At 42.8% G+C, this 23,633-nt stretch overlaps 2 protein-coding genes across 6 annotated transcripts in view; one reads left to right on the forward strand and one right to left on the reverse strand.

The window, feature by feature from the left end:
• Window positions 1-23,633, reverse strand: part of SMPD2 (sphingomyelin phosphodiesterase 2) — a 612,478-nt gene that overhangs the window by 110,284 nt on the left and 478,561 nt on the right. The gene's annotated exons all lie outside the window — the stretch shown is intronic.
• Window positions 1-23,633, forward strand: part of LOC137429587 (beta-parvin) — a 78,948-nt gene that overhangs the window by 12,627 nt on the left and 42,688 nt on the right. The window contains exons 5-12 of one of the 4 annotated variants that reach the window (XM_068119616.2): window positions 2,765-2,905; window positions 3,148-3,263; window positions 3,533-3,594; window positions 3,924-3,943; window positions 4,036-4,097; window positions 4,208-4,276; window positions 4,386-4,487; window positions 20,307-20,379. In XM_068119616.2, the coding sequence (XP_067975717.1) occupies window positions 2,765-2,905; window positions 3,148-3,263; window positions 3,533-3,594; window positions 3,924-3,943; window positions 4,036-4,097; window positions 4,208-4,276; window positions 4,386-4,487; window positions 20,307-20,379 (645 nt within the window). Of the gene's footprint in view, window positions 1-2,764; window positions 2,906-3,147; window positions 3,264-3,532; window positions 3,595-3,923; window positions 3,944-4,035; window positions 4,098-4,207; window positions 4,277-4,385; window positions 4,488-7,069; window positions 7,330-18,227; window positions 18,333-20,306; window positions 20,380-23,633 lie in introns of those variants that run through there. The other 3 variants (XM_078778101.1, XM_078778085.1, XM_068119628.2) reach the window with 3 other exon arrangements.

Genomic DNA, 23,633 nt, shown 5'->3' on the forward strand with positions numbered 1-23,633 from the left:
GACTTTTTTAAATTCCTACAAAATCGGTTTATGTTTGTGGATGAATCTAGCCATAGCGAGAATTGTTCAGCGAATAGCTTCTTCATGACGGTCTTGCAGTTGGCAGTGTGCAGCGAATATGCAAATGCAGCTACATTCATTAATGGCAGCAAAAAAATCAGGAAAGACCCCTCCACCAACAGAAAAATGGCTAAAACTCTGTTCAATAAAGCTGGAATGATACATCCACACAGTTTAAGAGGTTACTTTCACGTTTGGTTGTGCTGTCCCATTATTTCTAGTTATAGTACAGGTCGGGCATTGGGGTTACAGCTTCTCACTGTAGCCCAGGGCACCAGCATCTCGTCTTGCACTCTTCGAGTAAATAGTCGTCTTAACGTTGGTATGAGCCGAGATGACACCACAGCTTAGCACCTGCTCCTCTCCAAGCACAGAGGTGTTAGATGCATCATTTTACTCTACCAGTTGCCTTATACCGGATGCATTTTTTCACTTCTCTTCCAGAAGTATACCTTGTCACACGTGCTCATCTGCTGACTCACTTCTTGTTAACACCAATGGCCTCTCCAATGTTCTGGGAAACCTTTTTACTCTATGCAGATGAGTCTACGTTATACCGTATAATTAAACATCCACCAACAGGCCAGGAGCAGCAGCAGCTTCTCTCTATAATTACCCGGAAAGGATCGAACACTGGTCTAATACTTGAAATATATCTTTCAATTCAGGCAAAGCTCACATTCTCATCCTGTCTCTTCAGAAGGGTTGTCAAACAAACACTGTGATTATCTATTTCCACGATCAACCACTGGAAGCAATTTAGTCTCTCAAATTTGTCGGCATCTGATGGGCAGACCTCTGAAACGCAGACAGGTCAGTGACCTCTGAATTTTTTTACCTCTTCTATTGGGTTCTTTCTCACTTTGTTCTTTCATCTCTCCACCCTTCCCCAATCCATCCAAGTCGTGCATGTTCTTCCAGCATCCCCCTCCTTCCAAAACTCCCCAAATTTAGCTTTCCTTCTCATCTCTACTCCATCCTCTTTTCCCAAACTTGTAGAACTTCCTTTATCAGTCCGTTCATGGCTTCCAATTGGTAGTGCACCACCACAAATCATTCTCCATCCCTACCAGTGATCTTTACCTCCTCCCACCAACACCTTTTTGCATATGTTTTCAGGATGCACTGTGTTAAATTCCCTCTTCTCTCTCCTTCTGTCATTCATCCCCTTGCTGCATACACATCTCGTCCCACTGTCATTGTTTTGCCTTTTACCCTCTGTTACCCTGCTCTTCCACGACCCTAGACTTCATATGCAAAAATTTAAGCAAATAAAAAAAACAGGAAAAATATGTTCTTGGATTAGGCATATTTGCCACCTTCATTATTTAGTTTTTTTTTTGTTTTTTTTTCTCCAAACTGTTGAAATGCCTCCCTGTGCGCCTCTCCAATCTCTCTCCTCCCCCCTGTCCACAAAGGATACCACTTTCCATGATCACATTTCAAACCCTTGACGATCCATGATCTGTTCTCGATCCTATCTGGGATTTTATTTTCTTGTCCGTTTCCTCCCCACCATCCCATTGCCAGTGCATGCCTTTCTCCATTTGTCCTGCTCTTTTTAATTTAAAAATCCGTTTTCCTTGATGGGAAGGGCCGCCTAGGTTCCAAGATGAAGATAGAAACGTAGCATATTGAGTCCTCGAGATAAAATAGTGAATAGGTGAATGGGTATTTATCCAGTGGAGTTATTTCCAACATTAAAAAAAAATCTGATCAATGAGTTGGGACCAATCGGGGAGCACACTTTTTTGAAAAGATGTTAAGCTGGCTGTCCTGTCTGCAATCATGTGGATTTAAATGATCCCATAGTATATTTCATTTGGTACCCTGACTTTTGCATCGATACCCTGACCTCATCGACCTTACCAGTAAATATGAGAGAACTGTGCGTCCTGCTGACTTAACCAGCACTTCACAGTGGCCTTGACATCATCGTCGGAAGAAAAATGTTCTCCACAAAGCTGTTCCTTAAGTTTAGGCAAGAGATGAAAATCCGAAGGAGCCAAGTCAGAGCTGGTGATCCTTTGTTGGGGTACACGATTGACCATCTCTTCCTCTCAGGATCGTCATTGTGCATCCAACTTTCATCTCCAACGCTTCTCAGCACTGGCAACATTGTGCTAACCTATGCTGTCTCGACTGACGTAGCACTGAGACATCTAGTGTCAGAATCACAAAACCCAGGGGTGGGAAGAACTAATGTGTGGACAGTGCTCTGTTTCATTCAAATATCTTTACCTGGTTTGGAGAAAAAGAATAGGAGGCATAACTTTTCGACACGCCCTTGTATAATGGAGTATGAAAGTTTGTAACAATTAACCCTTTGTTTATGGACAGGACTTTAAAGTTCCACCCCTAAATGTTGCAAAAAAGAAAGACCCATAGTTTTTGCGATATTTGTCCATTTTTTCTTTATTCACCCCATGCAAGTACAGTATGTTGTGCTGAAAATATTTTTTAAACAGGTAGTTGAAGCAGTTTGCTGAAGCAAATAAGGTGTCGGACGTAAAAGGTGTATCGGTAAAGAAAAGGTTAAGATATAAATAAGTATTTACTGTTTATAGAGTAAATTACGGTGAATAATCAGATATACAACACAGGCATGATGGCCAAATGACCTCTTATTGAGCGTCTAAGCTTCTTTCGTCCCCGCACTTATGTTCTGTGTTCTTTTCCCGGCTTCCTCGTACATGCAAACCAGAAAAACTGGCCAACCAGAAACTGAACGTGGCTGAGGTGACACAGTCCACAGTGTCTCAGCGGCAGAAGCTGCAGACAGTGCTGAACTCCGTGGACCAGATGTTGAAGTACCGACAAGAGGAGATTAAATGGAACGTCGACTGTGTGTTTTATCTCCCTCGGGATTTTTTTGCATTTTTTTTTGTTCATATTCCCATTGCATTCTGTAATGATTTGTGTCACGCACCATCATTCATGCGTGCATTATTTCTCTCACAAAACTGTCAATAGGCATACATCAGCACAATGCACACAAGTAGCTTACCACATTTGTAACGCTTCGTAAAATTACATGAAATAACTTGCAAATCATTTTCTCAGCCATATTGTGCCCTTCGTCCTTAGTGATACATTCCAAATGCTTATGGGGAATCTTGCACTTGCTTGTGGCCCTTGTCAACCACTTTGATGCACCAATCCAGCTGCCGCAGGATGTGTCTGTGGCACTTCTTGTGTTGAAGGTATTCAGCCTACAAATCACATTTCCTGCCATTGTAAGCTTTCATTACTGATGTTTCAATTATCATAAATTAGTCTGTACATACTCAAAGCTGCATAAACTCGTCTGTACATACTCAAAGCTGCTCAGTTACTTGTACACTAAACCTGAAAATACTAAGTACTTAGGGCGGTTGTTCTAGATTGGCTGATTGAATTAGTAAATTGACAGCTTGATATGATGACAATGTTACACTAATGATTGTTTACTTGTTCCACTTTCCTGGCATAGAAAACCCCTGCTGGTGGTATGACTTCTGAAAAAAAACAAGAAATTATTGTGGGAAGCAACTTGTACGTATTTTTTTTTTTGTGGTGATTAGCCTTTTTTGTAATGGGCAGTGCACTGCCATCTCTCATGTTATCCCCCATCCTTACCCATAATCTTTTTAACCCCAATTGGCCCTACCTAACACAACCCTAGTGCCTGCATGTTACTGCATTTCTTCTCATCCTCTCTCTCCTCTTTTCCTGTTCATTTATTCCCTTCCTTATTTTGTCCAACAATTGCCGCAATGTCGGTTCATGTACCCACTGTCACCTCATTCTTCCATAATCCTCCATCTTGTAAAAAAAAAAAAATGCCACCTGTAATGCTTCATAAATGCCCTTTCTGTTTCCAGGCCATCAGCAAATTCACAAGGTAGAGATACATTTCCTTTCTGGTCTTGCTGTTTTTAAAAGCATTTTTGGACAGTCTGTGCCTGAGAGACTAACATGCTCTTTGTGTTGCAGAGAGAGATAAATTTGATATCATCTTTGATCATGAACCTCATAAGCTGCAGGTCGTCACTCAGGTGATGTGATGCACATGCGGCATGATCGATTTGTAACGTTCGTCTGTACATACTTATTTTCCTTTGCCAATGCGTGAACATAGTTCTTCACCTTCCTGTTCTTCCCACAGACTCTAATGGATTTTGTGAATCAGCAGCTCATAAAATTGAACTTGGAAGTCACTGATGTGCACTCTCAGGTGGAAAAAATATTCTCCTGCAAAACACTTAAACGTGGCTGTTTGTTCTCTTTTTCATTGTGTTTTGAAACTCGAATATACAGCCCTTTCTAACTTTTCATCGCTTCAGTTTGCAGATGGTGTGTATCTGGTGTTGCTCATGGGATTATTGGGGAACTTTTTTGTACCACTGCACCACTTCCACCTAACACCAGACTGCTTTGAGCAAAGGGTAAGCTTTGTCAAGCTGGAGAACAGTTAAACCAAGCCACTCATTGGTTCATTGATTTCTCTAGAACCATTGATTTGAAGATAACATCCATAATGGATGAACATATTGGAATGATATCCTCAATGGCTTCAATATCTGCCTTCATACACATGGTGTTCTCCAATTTCTCACTTTATTTAATACCATATTTGGTGGCATAATGGTTATAGCGTCCACTCTGAGTCTAGGATGTCAACTGTTTGGAGAGTCATACCATATAAAAGTTTAATAATTGTCACAAAGTCAAATAAAAACATAGGGGCAATACCCCTGGCTCTCACCTGGTACAATAAACAGTATACTGCACCGACTAAGAGTATAAACCAATTTCAATGGTTGCTAGAAGACAGGGCAGCATATGGAATGATACTAACATAATCATAAGACTTTATATAAACAAACAAAAAAATACCTATTTTGGGGGGCTAACCCCCCCCCCCCCCTCTCCCAAACCCCATATACCTCCTAAGACCCCAATTTTGCTAATGCCTTGAGTAAACATTGGTACATCATGGGTGATTAAGGTTGCGTTCAAGTTTCATCGAAATCGTGTGTGTAGTTTCAGAGGAAAAAGCAAATTCCTATTTTGGGGGGTCAAACCTGGATCCACTTTGACCCCCGGTAAACCCACTTAAACATCGATTTTTTTTTTTAATGCCGTGAACAAACTTTAGTCAACACAACAAATATCATTTGTGCCAAATTTGGTCACAATCCCATCAGCGGTTTCAGAGAAGAAGTTTCAATTTCTCACTTTATTTAATACCATATTTGGTGGGATAATGGTTTCAGAGAGGTTTTGTTAACTCATGGATGTTGTTGTTAAAAATATGTCCTGTCAAATTCCACTACCCTAAACCCTTAAATACACCACATGGCCAAAAGTATGTGGACACCCGAACATCACTCCCGCATGTGCTCGTCTAACATCTCATTCCAAAATTATGGGTATTACTATGGAGTTGGTCCCCCCCTTTGCTGCTATAACAGCCTCCACTCTTCTGGGAAGGCTTTCCACTAGATGTTGGAACATTGCTGTGGGGATTTGCTTCCATTCAGCCACCAGAGCATTGGTGGGGTCGGGCACTGATGTTGGGCGATTCGGCCTGACTCGCATTCGGCATTCCAATTCATCCCAAAGGTGTTCGATGGGGTTGAGGTCAGGGCTCTGTGCAGGCCAGTCAAGTTCTTCCACACTGATCTCGACAAACCATTTCTGTTTGGACTTTGCTTTATGCATGGGGGCATTGTCATTCTGAAACAGGAAAGGGCCTTCCCCAAACTGTTGCCACAAAGTCGGACGCGCACAGTCGTCTAGAATGTTGTTGTATGCTGTAGCATTAAGATTTCCCTTCACTGGAACTAAGGAGCCTAGCCCGAACCATGAAAAACAGCCCCAGACCATTATTCCTCCTCCACCAAACTTTACAGATGGCACTATGCATTCGGGCAGGTAGCGTTCTCCTGGCATCCGCCAAACAAAGATTAGTCCGTCGGACTGCCAGATGGTGAAGCATGATTCATCACTCCAGAGAACGTGTTTCCACTGCTCCAGAGTCCAATGGCGACGAGCTTTACACCACTCCAGCCGACGATTGGCATTGCGCATGGTGATCTTAGGCTTGTGTGTGGCTGCTCGGCCATGGAAACCCATTTCATGAAGCTCCCAACGAACAGTTGTTGTGCTGACGTTGCTTCCAGAGGCCGTTTGGAACTCGTGAGTGAGTGTTGCAACCGAAGACAGACGATTCTTACACGCTTCAGTACTCAGCGGAACTCAGCGGTTCAACGTGAGCATGTGTGGCCTACCACTTTGCGGATGAACTGTTGTTGCTCCTAGACGTTTTCACTTCACAATAACAGCACTTACAGTTGACCGGGGCAGCTCTAGCGGGGCAGATATTTGACGAACTGACTTGTTGGAAAGGGGGCATCCTGTGAAGATGCCACGTTGAAAGTCACTGAGCTCTTCAGTACGGCCCATTCTACTGCCAATGTTTGTCTATGGAGATTGCATGGCTGTGTGCTTGATTTTTATATACCTGTCAGTAATGGGTATGGCTGAAACAGCCGAATCCACTAATTAGAAGGGCTGTCCGCATACCTTTGGTCATGTCGTGTATCGTGGAAACCTCTATGTACCGATTTAGTCATCACAAGGTTTAATTTTCACCAATCGTACTTTTTGAGCTGAGCTGCGCTGGTTATCTCACACTACCAGTCTTTTGTTGTTTCTCAGCACCGTTAACAATGGAATTGCGCTGAAGTGTAAAACGACAGACAAAAGTGATGAGTTGAATTTATTTATTCACTGGGTTATGAAGCTGTAGAATTATTTATAAAATATACACCGACGGATTACAAAGGGAAACGATTTAAGAGATTAATATGGGAGGAATGGTAGGGGCCTGCAGCAAGTTTAATAGCTTCTGAACCTTTAATCTGTTTTTGAATGTGTTACGGATTTATGTGGATTTATGTGAATTACTATTCAGGTCTTTGCTTATCAATGTGTAGTCGAGTAACAGTTGTTGTGATTAAAGGGTCAGGAGCCCTTCTGGGAAAAAGGAGACCGGAAACGGAAGAAGAAAAGACACGAGGTCCTGGAGAAGCGACGATCTTCTTCCTCTTCCTCTTCCTCGCCGAGCTCCGACGAGAGTTGGTATCGATATTGAGCAGCGTGGAGGACGCTGCATTTGAAAGCCCGTCTGACAAAAGGAGTTACCTGCGCAGGGTACTTACCCCTTGACACGTCAAGTTGCCGTGGGTTCGTGCACGGAACCCAGCGTCCGGCACAGTTCGCCTCACCGTCTACAAGGACGCGTACGGGTCGCACCTTGGGCCTCGCGCGCGTTGCAAGCCGCGCTTGGTTTTGCCCCGTTGCGTGGCAAGGAGGTGTGCGCTGCAGCAGCTGTCCCCGGTACGAGACGTGCACGTTTGGAGCACGTCCGCCCGGGGTTCGTTTCACCGCCCGTGTGCGGAGAAGAGAGACATTGTGAGGGACAGTGGCCCAAGTGGTCGTGAGTGGGGACAGGGGGGGACACATATGTAAGATGGCCATCTTAGTGATTGATTGTTGATTGTTGATGGTTGTTGATTCCTTGGGGGAATATATTATTGATTACTCTGGATCCTTGGTGTGGGGTTTCTTATTGACTGGAATTCATATTGATTGCGTTACGAAAGCGTATAAATCATATATCTTTCTGGCGGGGTGCCTCCCACGGTCCGGGGGTCACCGAGACCAGGTAGTTACCGGGAGGACCACGTAACAGAATTGGGGGCTCGTCCAATTGCATTCCGGGATTTAAAATTGTATAACATAATAAAATAATAATTTTTATTAATTAAAATTTATTAATTAATTATTAATTGGTAAATTTTTGAGGAATTGTGGTAAAGTCTTGGGTGAAGGTTAACAGGTGTTAACGATAGTCACCATGGCGTTTGTTGCACAGAACTTTGCGGTAACACCTAGTGAGGCACAGTTCCGAGCGTTACTAAAAGCGGACCTCTTGAAATTGGCCAAACATTTTAACTTGGAGGTCTGAACTAATTTGAGGAAGGCAGAGTTGCAGACCACGGTGATACAGTCTATGGTGGGATTAGGAACATGGGACGAGTTAGCCTGGCAGTGGCTACCCGAAGAACCAGAAGATGTTGAGCTCCGGAAACTGGAGTTGCAATTACGGAGCCAGGAACGGATCAAGGAAGAAGAAAGGAAAGCAGAAAAGGAAAGAGCAGAAGAAGAAAGGAAAGCAGAAAAGGAAAGAGCAGAAGAAGAAAGGAAAGCAGAAGAGAGGAGAGGAGAGAAGAGAAACAAGCAGAGGAAAGGAGAGTGGAACGAGAACTCCAGGAAAGGTTAAAAGAAGAAGAAAGGAAAGCAGAAAAGGAAAGAGCAGAAGAAGAAAGGAAAGCAGAAAAGGAAAGAGCAGAAGAAGAAAGGAAAGCAGAAGAGAGGAGAGAAGAGAAACAAGCAGAGGAAAGGAGAGTGGAACGAGAACTCCAGGAAAGGTTAGAAGGGAGAAAAGCAGAGGAGAGGAGAGCTGCCAGGGAACTCGAAGCAGAGGAGAGAAAAGCCGAAAGGGAGTTGAAGGAACGTGATCTGGCGCTTCCACAAGAGATTAAATTCAAGGAGCTGGATTTAATGAGAGAACGGGGAGAGGTACCACCCTTGCTGACGGGGTCGACACCTAGCCAGAACACCTGGGATGTGGGCAGACATGTGAGGCTGGTTCCACCCTTCAGTGAAAAGGAAGTCGCTAAATTTTTTCCACACTTTGAGAAAGTGGCTCGACAGTTAAACTGGCCGGAGGAGGCCTGGACCATACTAGTGCAAAGTGTGCTGGTGGGTAAAGCTCGAGAGATTTATTCGGCGCTACCAATGGACCAATGTGCAGATTATGAGGTATTGAAGAAGCACATCCTCAAAGCCTATGAGTTGGTTCCGGAAGCTTACCGGCAAAAATTCAGGAATGCCAGTAAGAGGGAGAGTGAGACCCATGTGGAGTTTGCTAGAGTGAAAGAAAATATGTTTGATCGGTGGTGTGAGTCAAAAGGAGTCGGGAACGACTTCGAAGCATTGCGTGACCTGATGCTGGTGGAGGAATTTCAACAGTGTGTCCACGAGGACATCAAAGTGTACCTGCAGGAAAAGAAAGTACCGAAGTTGTGGGACGCAGCCACCATGGCAGATGATTATGCCTTAACACACCGGATAGGGGTCCACGAACCTAACTCCTCGCCTAGATCTCCGCAGGGGAGGTGTGGAACAGCAGGTGCGGAGAACGACAATACATGGCGGCGGCCTCGAGATGAATATGGGGACAACGCTGATACCCGAACTGTTCAAAATCAGGGGGCTACGGGCCCAAGACAAACTTATTTTTCAGGGGGCCCGAGGCAGACCACGAGTTTTTCCTCCGGGCCTACTTGCGCTTTTTGCAAGAAACCTGGACACTTGATGTCCAGTTGTTACCTCATGAAAAGGGAAAACCCAGGGCGGAGTCCGACTATTACCACTCCGAATGCGATGGCAAGCGTAAGAAATCGCCCACAAGAGTTACCAACCATTTATTTATGAGGGGTTGGTCTCACTCAAGGGAGACTTGACTAACCCAAGACCGGTTAGGGTTTTGAGGGACACAGGAGCCCATCAATCCTTAATGCTTGAAGGCATTTTGCCATTGTCAAAGAGTACCGCAACTGGTTATAGTGTTCGGTTACAAGGGATCGGTGGCTGTGTTAGTGCCCCACTTCATGTCATCCATTTGGAATCCGATTTGGTGTCAGGACCGGTCACCGTCGGTTTACAAGCCACGCTTCCTGTAGAGGGAGTATCTGTGATTATCGGGAATGATTTGGCCGGGGGGCAAATTTATGGTAACCCGAGGGTTGGTAAAGAGCACAGCAGGGAAAATAACACCACACCAGCTCGGGATGGCGACAAAAGTTCCAAGTTATTTGTAGGGGGACTGAACTTCAACACAGAGGAAGAAGTTCTGACCTCTGTCTTCAACAGATATGGGCCGCTGGTGGAAGTGCGGGTGGTAAAAGACAGGGAAACGCAACGGTCAAGAGGGTTCGGCTTTGTCACGTTTGCAAGCACAAGAGACGCCAGGGAGGCAGAGAAGAATTGGAATGGTAAGGATTTGGAAGGTCGGACCATAACAGTAGGGAAGGCATTTCGTAGGCGTCGAGAGGTCTACAGAAGAGGACCACTTGGTGGTAGTTTTGGGGTGGGCAGCAGCCGATATTACTATGGAGGCTCCCAGAGTTACGGCACCTCCCGAAAGAATGAATGTCAGAGCACTGGCCGAGAAGGAGACCACCAGTCAGGTAACGGCTGGGACAAGGGGTCCCACCGTAACTGTTAGGAGTCTGGAGAAGTTGAAGCCCTATATACGGTGGAGCCGCCGAGCCGGGGCTCCTACACGGACTAACCGTGAACGCCACGTTCTTAAAGGCGTCCAGGTAGTGAACTTTCCTGCACGGACTAACCGTGAACTCCACGTTCTTAAAGGCGTCCATGTAATGAACTTTCCTCCCCGGACTAACCGTGAACTCCACATTCCTTAAGGCGTCCATGAAGGGAATACTCCGCTGGGCCTCCCGAAAAAGTGCTATAGAGAGGTTTAAATTTGGGGGCTTTGGTCACCACCTCTTAACCGTCATTCAAGAGAAACTAGAAGTGGTTGACGCTTGGTCCAGAGGGAATTAATCTAGGGGATTGTGTGAAATTTTGTTGCTTTATTTTTAAGTGATGACTGTGCCCGGGGGGAACTGATGATTTGGGGGGGGGTGAGTTATCTGGTTTGTTTATCCAAGTTGGCCGGCAAAGAAAGTTTTCGCTGGGTTCAAACTTTCTTTCTTGAAGGGGGGGAGTGTTACGGATTTATGTGGATTTATGTGAATTACTATTCAGGTCTTTGCTTATCAATGTGTAGTCGAGTAACGGTTGTTGTGATTAAAGGGTCAGGAGCCCTTCTGTGAAAAAGGAGACCGGAAACGGAAGAAGAAAAGACACGAGGTCCTGGAGAAGCGACGATCTTCTTCCTCCTCCTCGCCGAGCTCCGACGAGAGTTGGTATCGATATTGAGCAGCGTGGAGGACGCTGCGTTTGAAAGCCCGTCTGACAAAAGGAGTTACCTGCGCCGGGTACTTACCCCTTGACACGTCAAGTTGCCGTGGGTTCGTGCACGGAACCCAGCGTCCGGCACAGTTCGCCTCACCGTCTACAGGGACGCATACGGGTCGCACCTTGGGCCTCGCGCGCATTGCAAGCCGCGCTTGGTTTTGCCCCGTTGCGTGGCAAGGAGGTGTGCGCTGCAGCAGCTGTCCCCGGTACGAGACGTGCACGTTTGGAGCACGTCCGCCCGGGGTTCGTTTCACCGCCCGTGTGCGTAGAAGAGAGACATTGTGAGGGACAGTGGCCCAAGTGGTCGTGAGTGGGGACAGGGGGGGACACATATGTAAGATGGCCATCTTAGTGATTGATTGTTGATTGTTGATGGTTGTTGATTCCTTGGGGGAATATATTATTGATTACTCTGGATCCTTGGTGTGGGGTTTCTTATTGACTGGAATTAATATTGATTGCGTTACGAAAGCGTATAAATCATATATCTTTCTGGCGGGGTGCCTCCCATGGTCCGGGGGTCACCGAGACCAGGTATTTACCGGGAGGACCACATAACAAATGTTTAATCTGCTTAAACGTAGCTGAAGACTTCATCATAAAACCAATTTACATTTACTAGTACACCCGTGTTCCCTTCAGGGTCATTCCTCTCTGGGATATATATATATATATATATATATATATATATATATATATATATATATATATATATATATATATATATACATACATACATATATATATATACATACAGTATATATATGTATATATATAATATATATATATATATATATAATTATATATATATATATATATATAATATATATATATATAATATACAGTATATATATATATATATATATATTATATATATATATGTATATATATATATATATATATATATATATATATATATTGTTGTGGATATGAGAATGGTTTTTTTAATTTATTGTTGTTGTAAAAGGTTGTTGAAAATATCGCCCCTCCTCCCTCCGTTTGTGGTTGTATAAAGGTCAAAGGGGCGTTCCCCGTAGTTAGTTCCATAAAGCATACATGAAGGACACCATAATACCCCTGTTCAGTAGTTTATTTCCTTATTATGTGTATTAGGTTAAGGCTTTGTCTTCCATTAAGATGACACTCCATTGCACCAAGTGAAACAAGATAGATCCACTGTCATTCCTATTCCCAAAACCTCCATTTCCAATTACATCCCCTCCAAGCCTCCATTGCCAACTGCACTGGGCAGTTTGCCAGGTTTGCTACAGCTGTGGATTGTTGATTTCGCCCCAAAACCACCATTGAACATGTGCTCGGGTCGGGGAAGAAAGGCTTGTCCCCACCTCGTCATAGAGGGGAGGAGTGAGTCCGCCCCACTCAACCAACCACGAACAAGGGGTTGGACTTGGAGAGGGTGTGGAGAGAAACATCAAGGAGGTTCGCGAAGGTTCAGGGGCGTGGCATATATAACCCGCAGAAGACGCCCCCACCTCAGATGAGTCCTGGAAAGAGCACGCGACGCACACACAGCAGCAGCAGCAGCCACAGCAGCAACAACAGCAGCAGCCACAGCAGCAACAACAGCAGCTTGGGGCCTTGACGGCAGTTCTTGAGCAGGGCCGCGAAGGAACGGCGGCTGTTAAATGCGCTGATCGATAAAGGGCGGCGGCTGCTAATCCCCGACCCGACCGTGCTGCGGGTCCAGCTGAACCTTCCTCCCCCTCCAGCCATCCACCTCCTGCCATTCCTGTCATCATTCCCCGCGTGAGTCTGTCTTTTGTTTGTTCTGTCCTGGGTTAATTAAGACTGTAGGTAAGCTAGCGTTGCACTGTGTGTCTAATATCTTCTGTAAATTATTTTCTTATCTTTCCTTCTTCCTTGGTTTCTTTCAATCCTGTACATAGTAATAAATTATATTTGTATTCCTTACCCTTTGTCTTTCTTCTTCTTCACATCCTTCGCTTTAGTCTTTTCCCCATTGAATATCTGTGGCGCGATTTTGGCCAACGTTCAGGAATCGGGTTAGTCGGGGTAACTGTTCGGCCGCGGTGCCATCCGCTTGGCAAACCAACATCCTTCATCCAGTGGGCCAGAGAGCACCTTCAATGGCAGCCGGAACACTGGAATCACGTGATCTTCAGTGACGAGTCTAGATTTCTGGTCTATCGTCAAGATGGCCGCGTCCGAGTGTGCAGACAAGTGCATGAAGCCTACAACAAAGATTGTATAGTGCCAAGAGTCCAAGCTGGAGGTGGTGGGGTGACCGTTTGGGCTGCTTTTCATGCAGGGGGCAAAACTGACCTGGTTGTTCTGAATGGAAACCTGAACCAGTTCAAGCACAGGGCCATTCTGGAAGAAACATTGCTTCCATTTGCTCGTGCAGCCTTTTTAGGAAACTTTGTCTTCCAAGATGACAATGCACGGCCTCATCGTGCTCGCATGATCCAACACTTTCTTGCTGACCGTGGTGTAGAGCATATGGAGTGGCCTGCCATGTCCCCGGATATGAATCCGATAGAGAACTTGTGGGCAGAATTAACGCGTCAAATCGACCACTTGGACCAGCAGCCGACCTCTGTGCGTGAACTGCAGCAGGCTATTGTCACTGCATGGCAAGCGATTCTTGTCCAAACCTTGGCAAATCTCGTGAACAGCATGCCTCAATGTGTACGTGCTCTCCTGAATGCTCGTGGGGGTTACACGAAGTTCTGAACTGTAATTTTACTGTCCGTTATCCCAGTCGTAATTTAACTTTTGTTTTTGTTAAAAAAAATTTGGCTAATGTGCAAAATAAAGAGATACTTCTGGAAAACGTACAGAAGTTTAACACAGTACTGTCCATGAATTGAGTTCGATATCAGTTTACATCACTTTCAAGGATCAATTTATTTGTTTCGAAATGTCAAATGTGGTTTTTGTTTCTTTTAAAGGTCACATTAACAAAATCTAGAATAATTTCAACATAATTCCAATGAACTTTTGGTTCTAAGACATCTTGAAAAGTAAGTTCACCCCCACAAAAAAAAATTCCATATTAAATGCCAAGTCTGTGTATATATATATATATATATATATATATATATATATATATATATATATATATATATATATATATATATATATATATATATATATATATATATATATATATACTGTATATATATATATATATATATATATATACAGATATATATATATATATATATATATATATATATATATATAAATATATATATATATATATATATATATATATATATATATATATATACATGTATACATATTATGTCGGTAGGGTAGAGCAATATCTAGACCCAGGTATATCTGAATAGGTAACATGCTTCGACTGTCACGATAGGGAATCTACCTTGTAATAAGTTCTGTGTTGGTGGTTTGTCGGTTAAGGAGTATACCTGTGAACATACCAGGATGTTCGAGTGTTAGATAGTGTGGGGATTAAAGATAACAGCCCCTGTGTGTCACACCTGGTAATCAAACCTTTGTCCCTTATGGCAATGCACTCATTTAGACACTTAGACAGGCCCTTAATACAACAATAAATAATTCCCTTCCCTGACAAGGACTTCGGAAGGAACAGGCAAGGAAACCAGGCCAGGACACTGCCGATGATGGCCGCCACCAGCTACACCTCCTGCAGGCCAAGCCACATCGAGTGCCACGAGCTATGACCACACTACAGGCCTGTGATTCGGTGGAGGGCACTGATTGTGTGGCGCGCCAAGGCTGATGTCACCGCCGCAAGGCTATGTAGGGGCGCGCCGAACGACATTTTCCCTCTTGCACACTCTTTCAGATCCAGCAGTTAGTCTTGCACATCCGGCTCTTCGTCCTGCGCAGCACGTCTTCTTCTTGCTTGCGCAGCTTCCTCTTGCAGCTCGAACCCTTGTGCTTTCTGGCTGTCTCTGGCTGTCTTGTGCTCTCTGTGCTTTTCCTCTTGGTCTTGAGAGGTCCTGGTGGTCTTGGCTCGCCATCTGTGTGGTGCTTGGAGCGGTGCTTTTGGTGCTTTGGGGCCTAGTGTGCGATCGGTGCTTCTGGAGCTTGGAGTGGAGCGAGGGACCTCGTGGTGTGCGACCAATTGGAGCTTGGAGCGAGATCTGGTGGCGCGCGAGCGGGGCCGAACGGAGCCGTGTTTGGACGGCAGACAATACAAGACGACAGACGAGATAAGGCTGCACCCACTCCCCACATTCACAACCACACGACGTTTCTTTTCCTTCCATCCATTCCTGTGTCTCGTTTCTGAAATCTGGTGTGTGGGATCCCAATTTAGGCCCTTTATTTGATTACCGTCGCGTTTCATTGTCTCGGGTTCCAAAATAAACGTGTCTATTTTTGTACGTTCTAATTCGGTGTCGAGTACATTAATTTCCCTGCAGCTGCCGTCGGTTCACTGAAGATATGCACTTTTACCGCAGCTTCCACTTCCCTTCTTCCTCCCGCGTTTTATAGCCGAATCCGTGTTTGGTCGTCGCCTCCGTTAAAGCCGTTCTGGTCTTCCGCAGTCCCTGGTGTTAACCGAAGGGTCCGCGCGACAATATACACGAGTATATATGTATATATATATATAATATATATATATATATATATATATATGTATATATATATGTATATATATATGTATATATATATGTATATATATATATATATATATATGTATATATATATGTATATATATATATATGTATATGTATATATATATGTATATATATATATATATATATATATATATATATATATATATATATATATATATATATATATATTGTAACGATTTTGAGAAGTGTGTAACGAATTTGAGAAGTGTAACGGTTTTTGAGAAGTGTAACAATTTTGGAGGAAGTGTAACGAATGTGGAAACGTTACAATGTGAACGTTACAAAAGTATGGTAACATCCTCGTAATGTAAATAATGGTCGCAGCCGTCCTCCTAGTTAATTCCATGAAACTTACACGCAGGTCACGATATATCTTTTAAATAGTGTATTTCCTTATTCCATGTAGGCTAAATATGTGTTTCCCACTAGATTGACTTTGCATTGTATCAAACAAAATAAGCGTAGGCCCTTCCAATTTCCCCAAACATCTCCGCTCTCCAAAGTTCCTTTCAAAAGGGGAGTTGTTTTCAATCCCGCAGGCCGCCATTGCCCATGTGCTTTGAGTCGGAGAAGAAAGGCGTGTCTCCACCTCGTCATAAGAGGGAAGGAGTGAACCAGCCCTAACAGCCAATCAGCACCGCGGTGAGCGACCCGGTAGGCGTGCCCTCGGAGCCGGCGGCTTGATTTCGCCCGAGGTGATAAAAGCGACTGTAAGGGACTGCTTTAGGAGATGACCTGGGAGATGAGAAAAGAGGCGGACCAAGAGGAGCGGTGAGATGCGAAACGCTCCAAGCCAAAGAGGAGAGGTACTCGGCAAGGAAACCAGCTTTGGAGAGACGCGCTGAAAGGAGGGAGACGGCTCCACCACAAGAAGAGGAGCAGGTGTGCCGAACCAGCGCGTGACGTCTACCGCAGCGGATACGCGACGGAGGGTTTTCCCGCCAGAACCGCGAGGAATTGAAAGCTGCTGCCTCCCGACTTTGCCTCCCTCTCAAGCAATCCACCTCAAGCCCTACCTGCCTGCAATATCCCCTGTGTAAGTGTGAACGTCCTGTCCTGCTCGTTGTCTTGGGGCTAAGTAAAAATGAATAGTGTAAGTTAACGATTCGCTGTGTTACTGCTTCTTCCATCCATTGCTTGTGTGTGTATAATAAATCTGTTCTTCCTCCGTATTCTTCTTCTTCTTCTTTTTCATTCTCTTTCGGTCGCTTTAGAGGTTTCCCGATTGAATATCTGTGGGGCGATCTGGTCAACGTCGGGTGAAATCGGGTTCTAATCGGGGAGTAACTGTTCGGACGCGGTTAAATACACCACCGCTCGGTCAATATAACATCTAAAACCGCGTCTGTAACAATATGTATGTATGTATATATATATATATATATATGTATGTATGTATGTATGTATATATATATATATATATATATATATATATATATATATATATATGTATGTATGTATGTATGTATGTATATATATATATATATATATATATATATATATATATATATATATATATATATATATATATATATATATATATATATATATATATATATATACAGGGTGAGTCAATGGAATGTGACGGTTTTTAAAGCATTATTGTGGAGAACTTGGTTGAATAAAAAGCAAAACGCTTTTGTTTGTTGCTTTGTTGAACGCTTTGAAACGCTTTGTTGAAAAACAGCAGTACAATGCAATTGATGAATCTGTACTTTAAAAAAAACAAAAAAAAAACATCTTTTAAGTGGCCTCCACCAAAATGGATACATTCATGCTGGATTTTCATTGAATTTGATAGGGATGAAATTGGAGGTCATTGTGCAGGATACGGCAAACACTCGCGACCGATATGTTCAATGCAGCCGATTGACACCTGGCAGAGCGAGTTGGACTCTGCAACACCGCTTCCCTAACTCTCCCAATGTTTCTCCGGTGTGCGGACCGTTTGTGCACTGCTAACAAAGTGACATAAACACTGCTTGTGTTATTGAATTTTTCCACCCACTTCAAAATAATGTTACGAGAGGGAATTCTGCCACGCCAAACTCACGTCTAAATCTTCTCTGCACCTGCACTACCGATTTGCATTCAAAAAATGCCTTACCGCAAACACGCGTTGTGGCACCGACCAGTTCTCCATACTGTCTCTCGCCGCACTGACAGGAGAAACTGCATAACTTTCAGATCACGTGACACACAAGGTTTCCGCCACCACAGTGTGGCTTTAGCTGCACCTCCTTTCTGAAAACCATCACATTCCATTGACTCACCGTGTGTGTGTGTGTGTGTGTGTGTGTGTGTGTGTGTGTGTGGTGTGTGAGTGGTGTGTGTGTACGTTATATATATATATATATATATATATATTTATTTATTTATTTATTTATTTTTTCTATTTCTATATATTTTTTCTTTTTTTATATGTATATTTTTTCTATTTAACAGTAGATCTATGGTCAGGCATCAAGAACATCGGGAAGGCGGGCAGGGGGTTGTTCATTTACCAAGCTTCTTCTGGAGTGCTCACCAAGTGGTTTAATCACTCGAGCAAGAAATCCATTCAAAACCGTCGAAAAGAAACAGCCTGCTTGGCAAGTGTAACTGAACGCACCCCGGGTTTCCTCCCTTTCAGTTCCGTGTTAGACAACAGGAGCAAATGTTTCAAAAGAAATGTGTTTTCAAATGTGTTTGTGCTTTATAGAATAGAGGTTGATGCCCCCACAAAAATGGCACGATAATATGTTTATACCACAGTGTTTGTTCAAGGAGGAAAAATCGCTTGGGGAGACGGGATATTATTAGTATTAATAATGTTTTTTAATAACATTAATATTATACTATTATATTTATTGTTATTAACTCAACTGGACTATGTCCAGCTGAGTTTTGGTCAACACCCAGTGTCCGTCCGTCATCTGTCGTCTGTCTGTCTGTCTGTCTGTCTGTCTGTCGTCTGTAAGCAATTTGACGTCTACGCTCTAAAAGTCACAAATATTGATCAAAGTTGATGAAACTTGTTATGCAGCATCTTTAAGACATAAACTAGTTTGGGATTGCATTTGGGCGTTGCACGCCCAAAAATGGTCGTGGCAGGGCGGCCATATTGAAAAATCAATTTTTGTCAATCTGGTACTTCCTAATGTAGCTAGAAGGCTGAAACCTGGTGTGTAGACAGTATGCAACAAACCTCAACACATATTAAATTCAAGTCTGAAATCTGAGAAAAGTAATTGTAGTTTTACTTTTCATGCCTCACTTAAAACTCAATTTTTTCTAGTTTCCTGTTTAAACATGAGATACCTTCAACGTTACTGTACCTCTTCAGCACATATAAACTATATAGTTTGTGGTTCTATTATGCATATTCTAACCATATTGATATAGACCAGTTGAGTTCAGGTTCCCAGTTAGTTATTAGAAGTGGCCTTGAAAAAATGCCCAAATAAAGCTATCTTAATACACCTCAACACACAATCCCATTGGTGGGGAAAACCCCCTTGGGGGAGAAAAATCCCTTGGGGGGGAGGGGGAAAATGAATGTGCTACAACTTTCATTGTGTGACCCTAAGTCCTCCTGGCAAGTGTGGTTGAGATTGGATAAGTAACAACCGAATGTATCACGGTCAAAAATCAGACAGACAGACAGACAGACACCAAATTGCGTATTTTAGTATGGTGTTGGGCCCCTGCAACCCTGGTTGGGCAACCCTGGTGTTGGGCTAGCGGCTAGGGTGTCAGCTTAGGATCCTAGGATCCTGGGTTCGAATCCCGGTCGATCGCTGAATTAACACCAGGGGGGTTGACTCAGCCTGTCATCCTTCTGAGGTCGGCTAATTGAGGACCAGTTCACTGGTAATTCCCTGTTTGTCGTTAAAGGCGGCAAAAAGGGTTGGCGTCAGGAAGGGCATCCGGCCGTAAAACATTGCTTCAAAAAGGGGACCGAAAAACAACAACAACCACGGTTCCCGAAAAAGGCCAACCCCCGCTTGCGGGGAAAAATGGCCTCTAAAGGTGGTTTTTTAGTATGGTGATTATTTTACATTTTTATTTCCATTGTGATGTTTATTTTTGTCTGCCACTGACCTTTGTCTATATTTTCTTGAGGCCCATGAACCTAATCCCATTACCATAGGAAATTGTGGTTAACTGTCGCGGTTTTGAATATTATGCATTTTCTAGGAACGTAACATCCATGATATATAAGGGTTTACTGTACAGCAAAATTGTGAAATGTTTGCACCAAACATGATGGACTAATAAACATTATATCCTTCCCACCACCTTTGCCCCACCCATAATCTGCATTTTATTCCAGAAATTTGACCTATCCTATTTTCTTCTTATTTACCAGAGGCAGAAATGTGTTCATTGCAGACTAAAGATGTTTACATTGAATAATAATCAAAAAGCCTTGTTTTTTAACATATATCCATTCATTCATTCCAACTATTCTCTATTATTCTGCTCACCAACCACCACTGCATGATCTCCAATGTGAGGTTCTCTCTCTGCTTTGTCCATTAGGTTCACAACATCTCTTTTGCTTTTGAGTTGATGGAGGATGCAGGGATGAAAAATCCAAAGTCTCGCCCAGAAGGTTCGGCCCATTGATTAACTCACTGTATGTTGATCTCATCTCATACAGTGCCTTCAGAAAGTATTCACAGAAAGTATTCACACCCCTTTACAAAGACTTTTTTCACACTTTGTTGTTTTACATCCTGAATTTAAAATGGATTAAATTGGGATTTTTTTTTTGTCGCTGATCTACACAAAATACCCCATAATGTCAAAGTGCAATTTTATTTTTTGATATTTTTACAAAATAAAAATGAAATGCTGAAAAAACTGAAATAAGCATTCAACCCCTTTGCTATGACACTTCTAGTTGAGCTCAGGTGCATCCAATTTCCTTTGATCGTCCTTGGGATGTCTGCAACTTGATTCAAGTCCACATGTGGCCAATTCAATTGATTGGACATGATTGAGAAAGAAACACACCTTTCTGTATAAGGTCCCACAGTTGACATTGCATGTCAGATTGTCAGAGCTTAAACTCTACCATGAAGTCCAAGGAACTGTCCGCAGAACTCCAAGATATAATTGTGAGGAGGCATAGATCTAGGAAAGGGTATAAAACAATTTCTAGAGTGTTGAAAGTTCCCAAGAACACAGTGAGCTCCATCATTAGGAAATGGAAAGAATATGGAACTACCCAGACTCTTCCTCGTGCTGACCGTCCGACCTCACTGAGGAACTGGGCAAGAAGGACCTTGGTCAGGGAGGTGACCAAGAACCCAATAACCACTCTGACAGAACTACAGAGTTCCTTGGCTGAGATTGGAGAACCTGCCAGAAGGACAAAAGTCTCTGCATCACTTCAAAATCGAGGTTTTATGCGAAAGTGGGCAGACGGAAGCCACTCCTGAGAAAAAGCACATGACAACACACCTGGAGTTTTAAAAAAGGCACGTGAAAGACTGAGAACACGAGGAAAAAGATTCTGTCGTCTGATGAGACGAAAATCTAACACTTTGACTTGAATGCAAAGCGCTACATCTGGCTGAAACCAAGCACAGCTGGCTCATCACTCATCTAACACCATCCCTACCGTGAAGCATGGTGGTGGCAACATCATGCTATGGGGATGCTTTTCAGTGGCAATGACCACTTGAAGAGATGAATGAATCAGATAATGAATCAGGACTGTAATCAGGATAATCAGGAGATGATGAAGGAATGAATGAATGATGAGACTTATAAGGATAGAGGGAACAATGAATGGAGCCAAATACAGGCAAATCCCTGAGGAGAACCTGCTTCAAAGTACAAAAGACATTGGACTGTGGTGAATATTTATGTTCCAACAGGACAATGACCCCAAGCATACCGACCAAGCAACGCGAAAATGGCTTCAGACCAAGAACGTCAAAGTCCTTGAGTGGCCCAGTCAAAGCCCAGACTTGAATCCCATTGAGAATCTGTGGAAAGACTTGAAGATTTATGTTCACCGATACTCCCCATCCAACTTGACAGAGCTTGAGCAAATCTGCAAGGAAGAATGGGAGAAACTCCCCAAATCCAGATGTGCAAAGCTGATACAGACATAACCAAGAAGACTCAAAGCTGTAATCGCTGCCAAAGGCCCTTCGACGAAGTATTGACTCAAGGGGTTCAATACTTTTGTAAATTTGATATTTCTGTATTTCGTTTTTAATTATTTTGTATTCATTTCTAAAACATGTTTTCACTTTGACATTATGGGGTGTTGTCTTTCGATCAGTGACAAAAATTGTTTAATTTAATCGATTTTAAATTCAGGGTGTAACACAACAAAATATGAAAAAATCAAGGGGTGTGAGTATTTTCTAAAGGTGCACATACTCTCTCATAAAGACATCTTGCATAAAGCATAAAGACATCTTGCATGAAGCATAAAGACATCTTCCATAAAGCATAAAGACATCTTGCATAAAGCATAAAGACATCTTGCATAAAGCATAAAGACATCTTGACAGTGGATGCTTTCAAAAGAGGAGCCTTGTGGGGTATTATTGTAGAGGAGTAGATGTATACGGTAGGTTCCAGGCCAGACCCAGACCACATTCCCCACATCCTCCTTGCCCCCAAACCGGAAGTGTTCGAATTAATTATTTATTTTATCGATTTTCTCCAAAATTTCCATTTTTCATGATTTTGTTATTTTCATGATTTGTCAAATAGGGGTTCCAGACCAGGAAGTTGGTCTTCCCCACCCTCCCCACATCCCTCTTACCCCCAAACCGAAACTGCCTCAACCCAAAAACAGGAAGTGACTCACCACAAACCGGAAGTGACCAATTAATTATTTATTTCCCAATTTTAACATTTTCTCGATTTTCCCAATTTTCCAAATTTTCAGATTTCACAATTTTCAAAAAATAAAAAAATATGATTTTCAAATTTCTGATTTGTCAGATTTCACGATTTTCTCGAATTTTTTTTGTCAGGGTATATAAAATGGCCGAACCCATTTTCAACATATTTCAAGATATATTTAACACAATTAGATGGTTGGTTGAGTCGCTTCTATTATGTATAAAAAACCACCTTTAGAGGCCATTTTTCCCCGCAAAGCGGGGGTTGGCCTTTTTCGGGGACCGTGGTTGTTGTTGTTTTTCGGTCCCCTTTTTGAAGCAATGTTTTACGGCCGGATGCCCTTCCTGCCGCCAACCCTTTTTGTCGCCTTTTACGACAAACAGGGAATTACCAGTGAATATTATGAATGTGAATGTGATGTGAATGTGAATATTACCAGCTTCTATTATGTATACACAATTATAATACAAATAGGGATAACAACACCCAGGATGAATGATTACCTGCCATATATTTTCAACCCTATATAAAATGGATGATTTTTTACCCGTGTGGGAAAGTAAGATAAAATTTAATAATCATACGAACCTCCCAAATTCATTAAGATGCCTAATAGTTGGGTCAAGTGGATGTGGAAAAACCTGTTTGCTTTTGAAGATGCTCCTTACCCCAAAATTTTTAGATTATGAAAATTTAATAATTTTTACAAAGTCAAGTTTACAACCAGAGTACCAATTACTATCACAAGGTTTTAATGCGGGTCTTCAAAAACAAGATATAATCAGGTTATTTAAGCTCCAACACGAACTACATGAGCTCAACATTGAAGATGTAATACAACTATTTTGTGATACTCCACAAAATTGGAAAAAGAAATCAAAACCCACATCACCTACGTCCTACAACCATAACTTGTATTCTCACTGATAATACGGATGATATACCTTCACCTCAAGAGTTAGATGAAACAAAAAAGAACCTCGTTATCTTTGA

The sequence above is a fragment of the Myxine glutinosa genome, chromosome 1, assembly GCF_964187855.1.
Source record: "Myxine glutinosa chromosome 1, kmMyxGlut1.1, whole genome shotgun sequence".
Classification (NCBI taxonomy): domain Eukaryota; kingdom Metazoa; phylum Chordata; class Myxini; order Myxiniformes; family Myxinidae; genus Myxine; species Myxine glutinosa.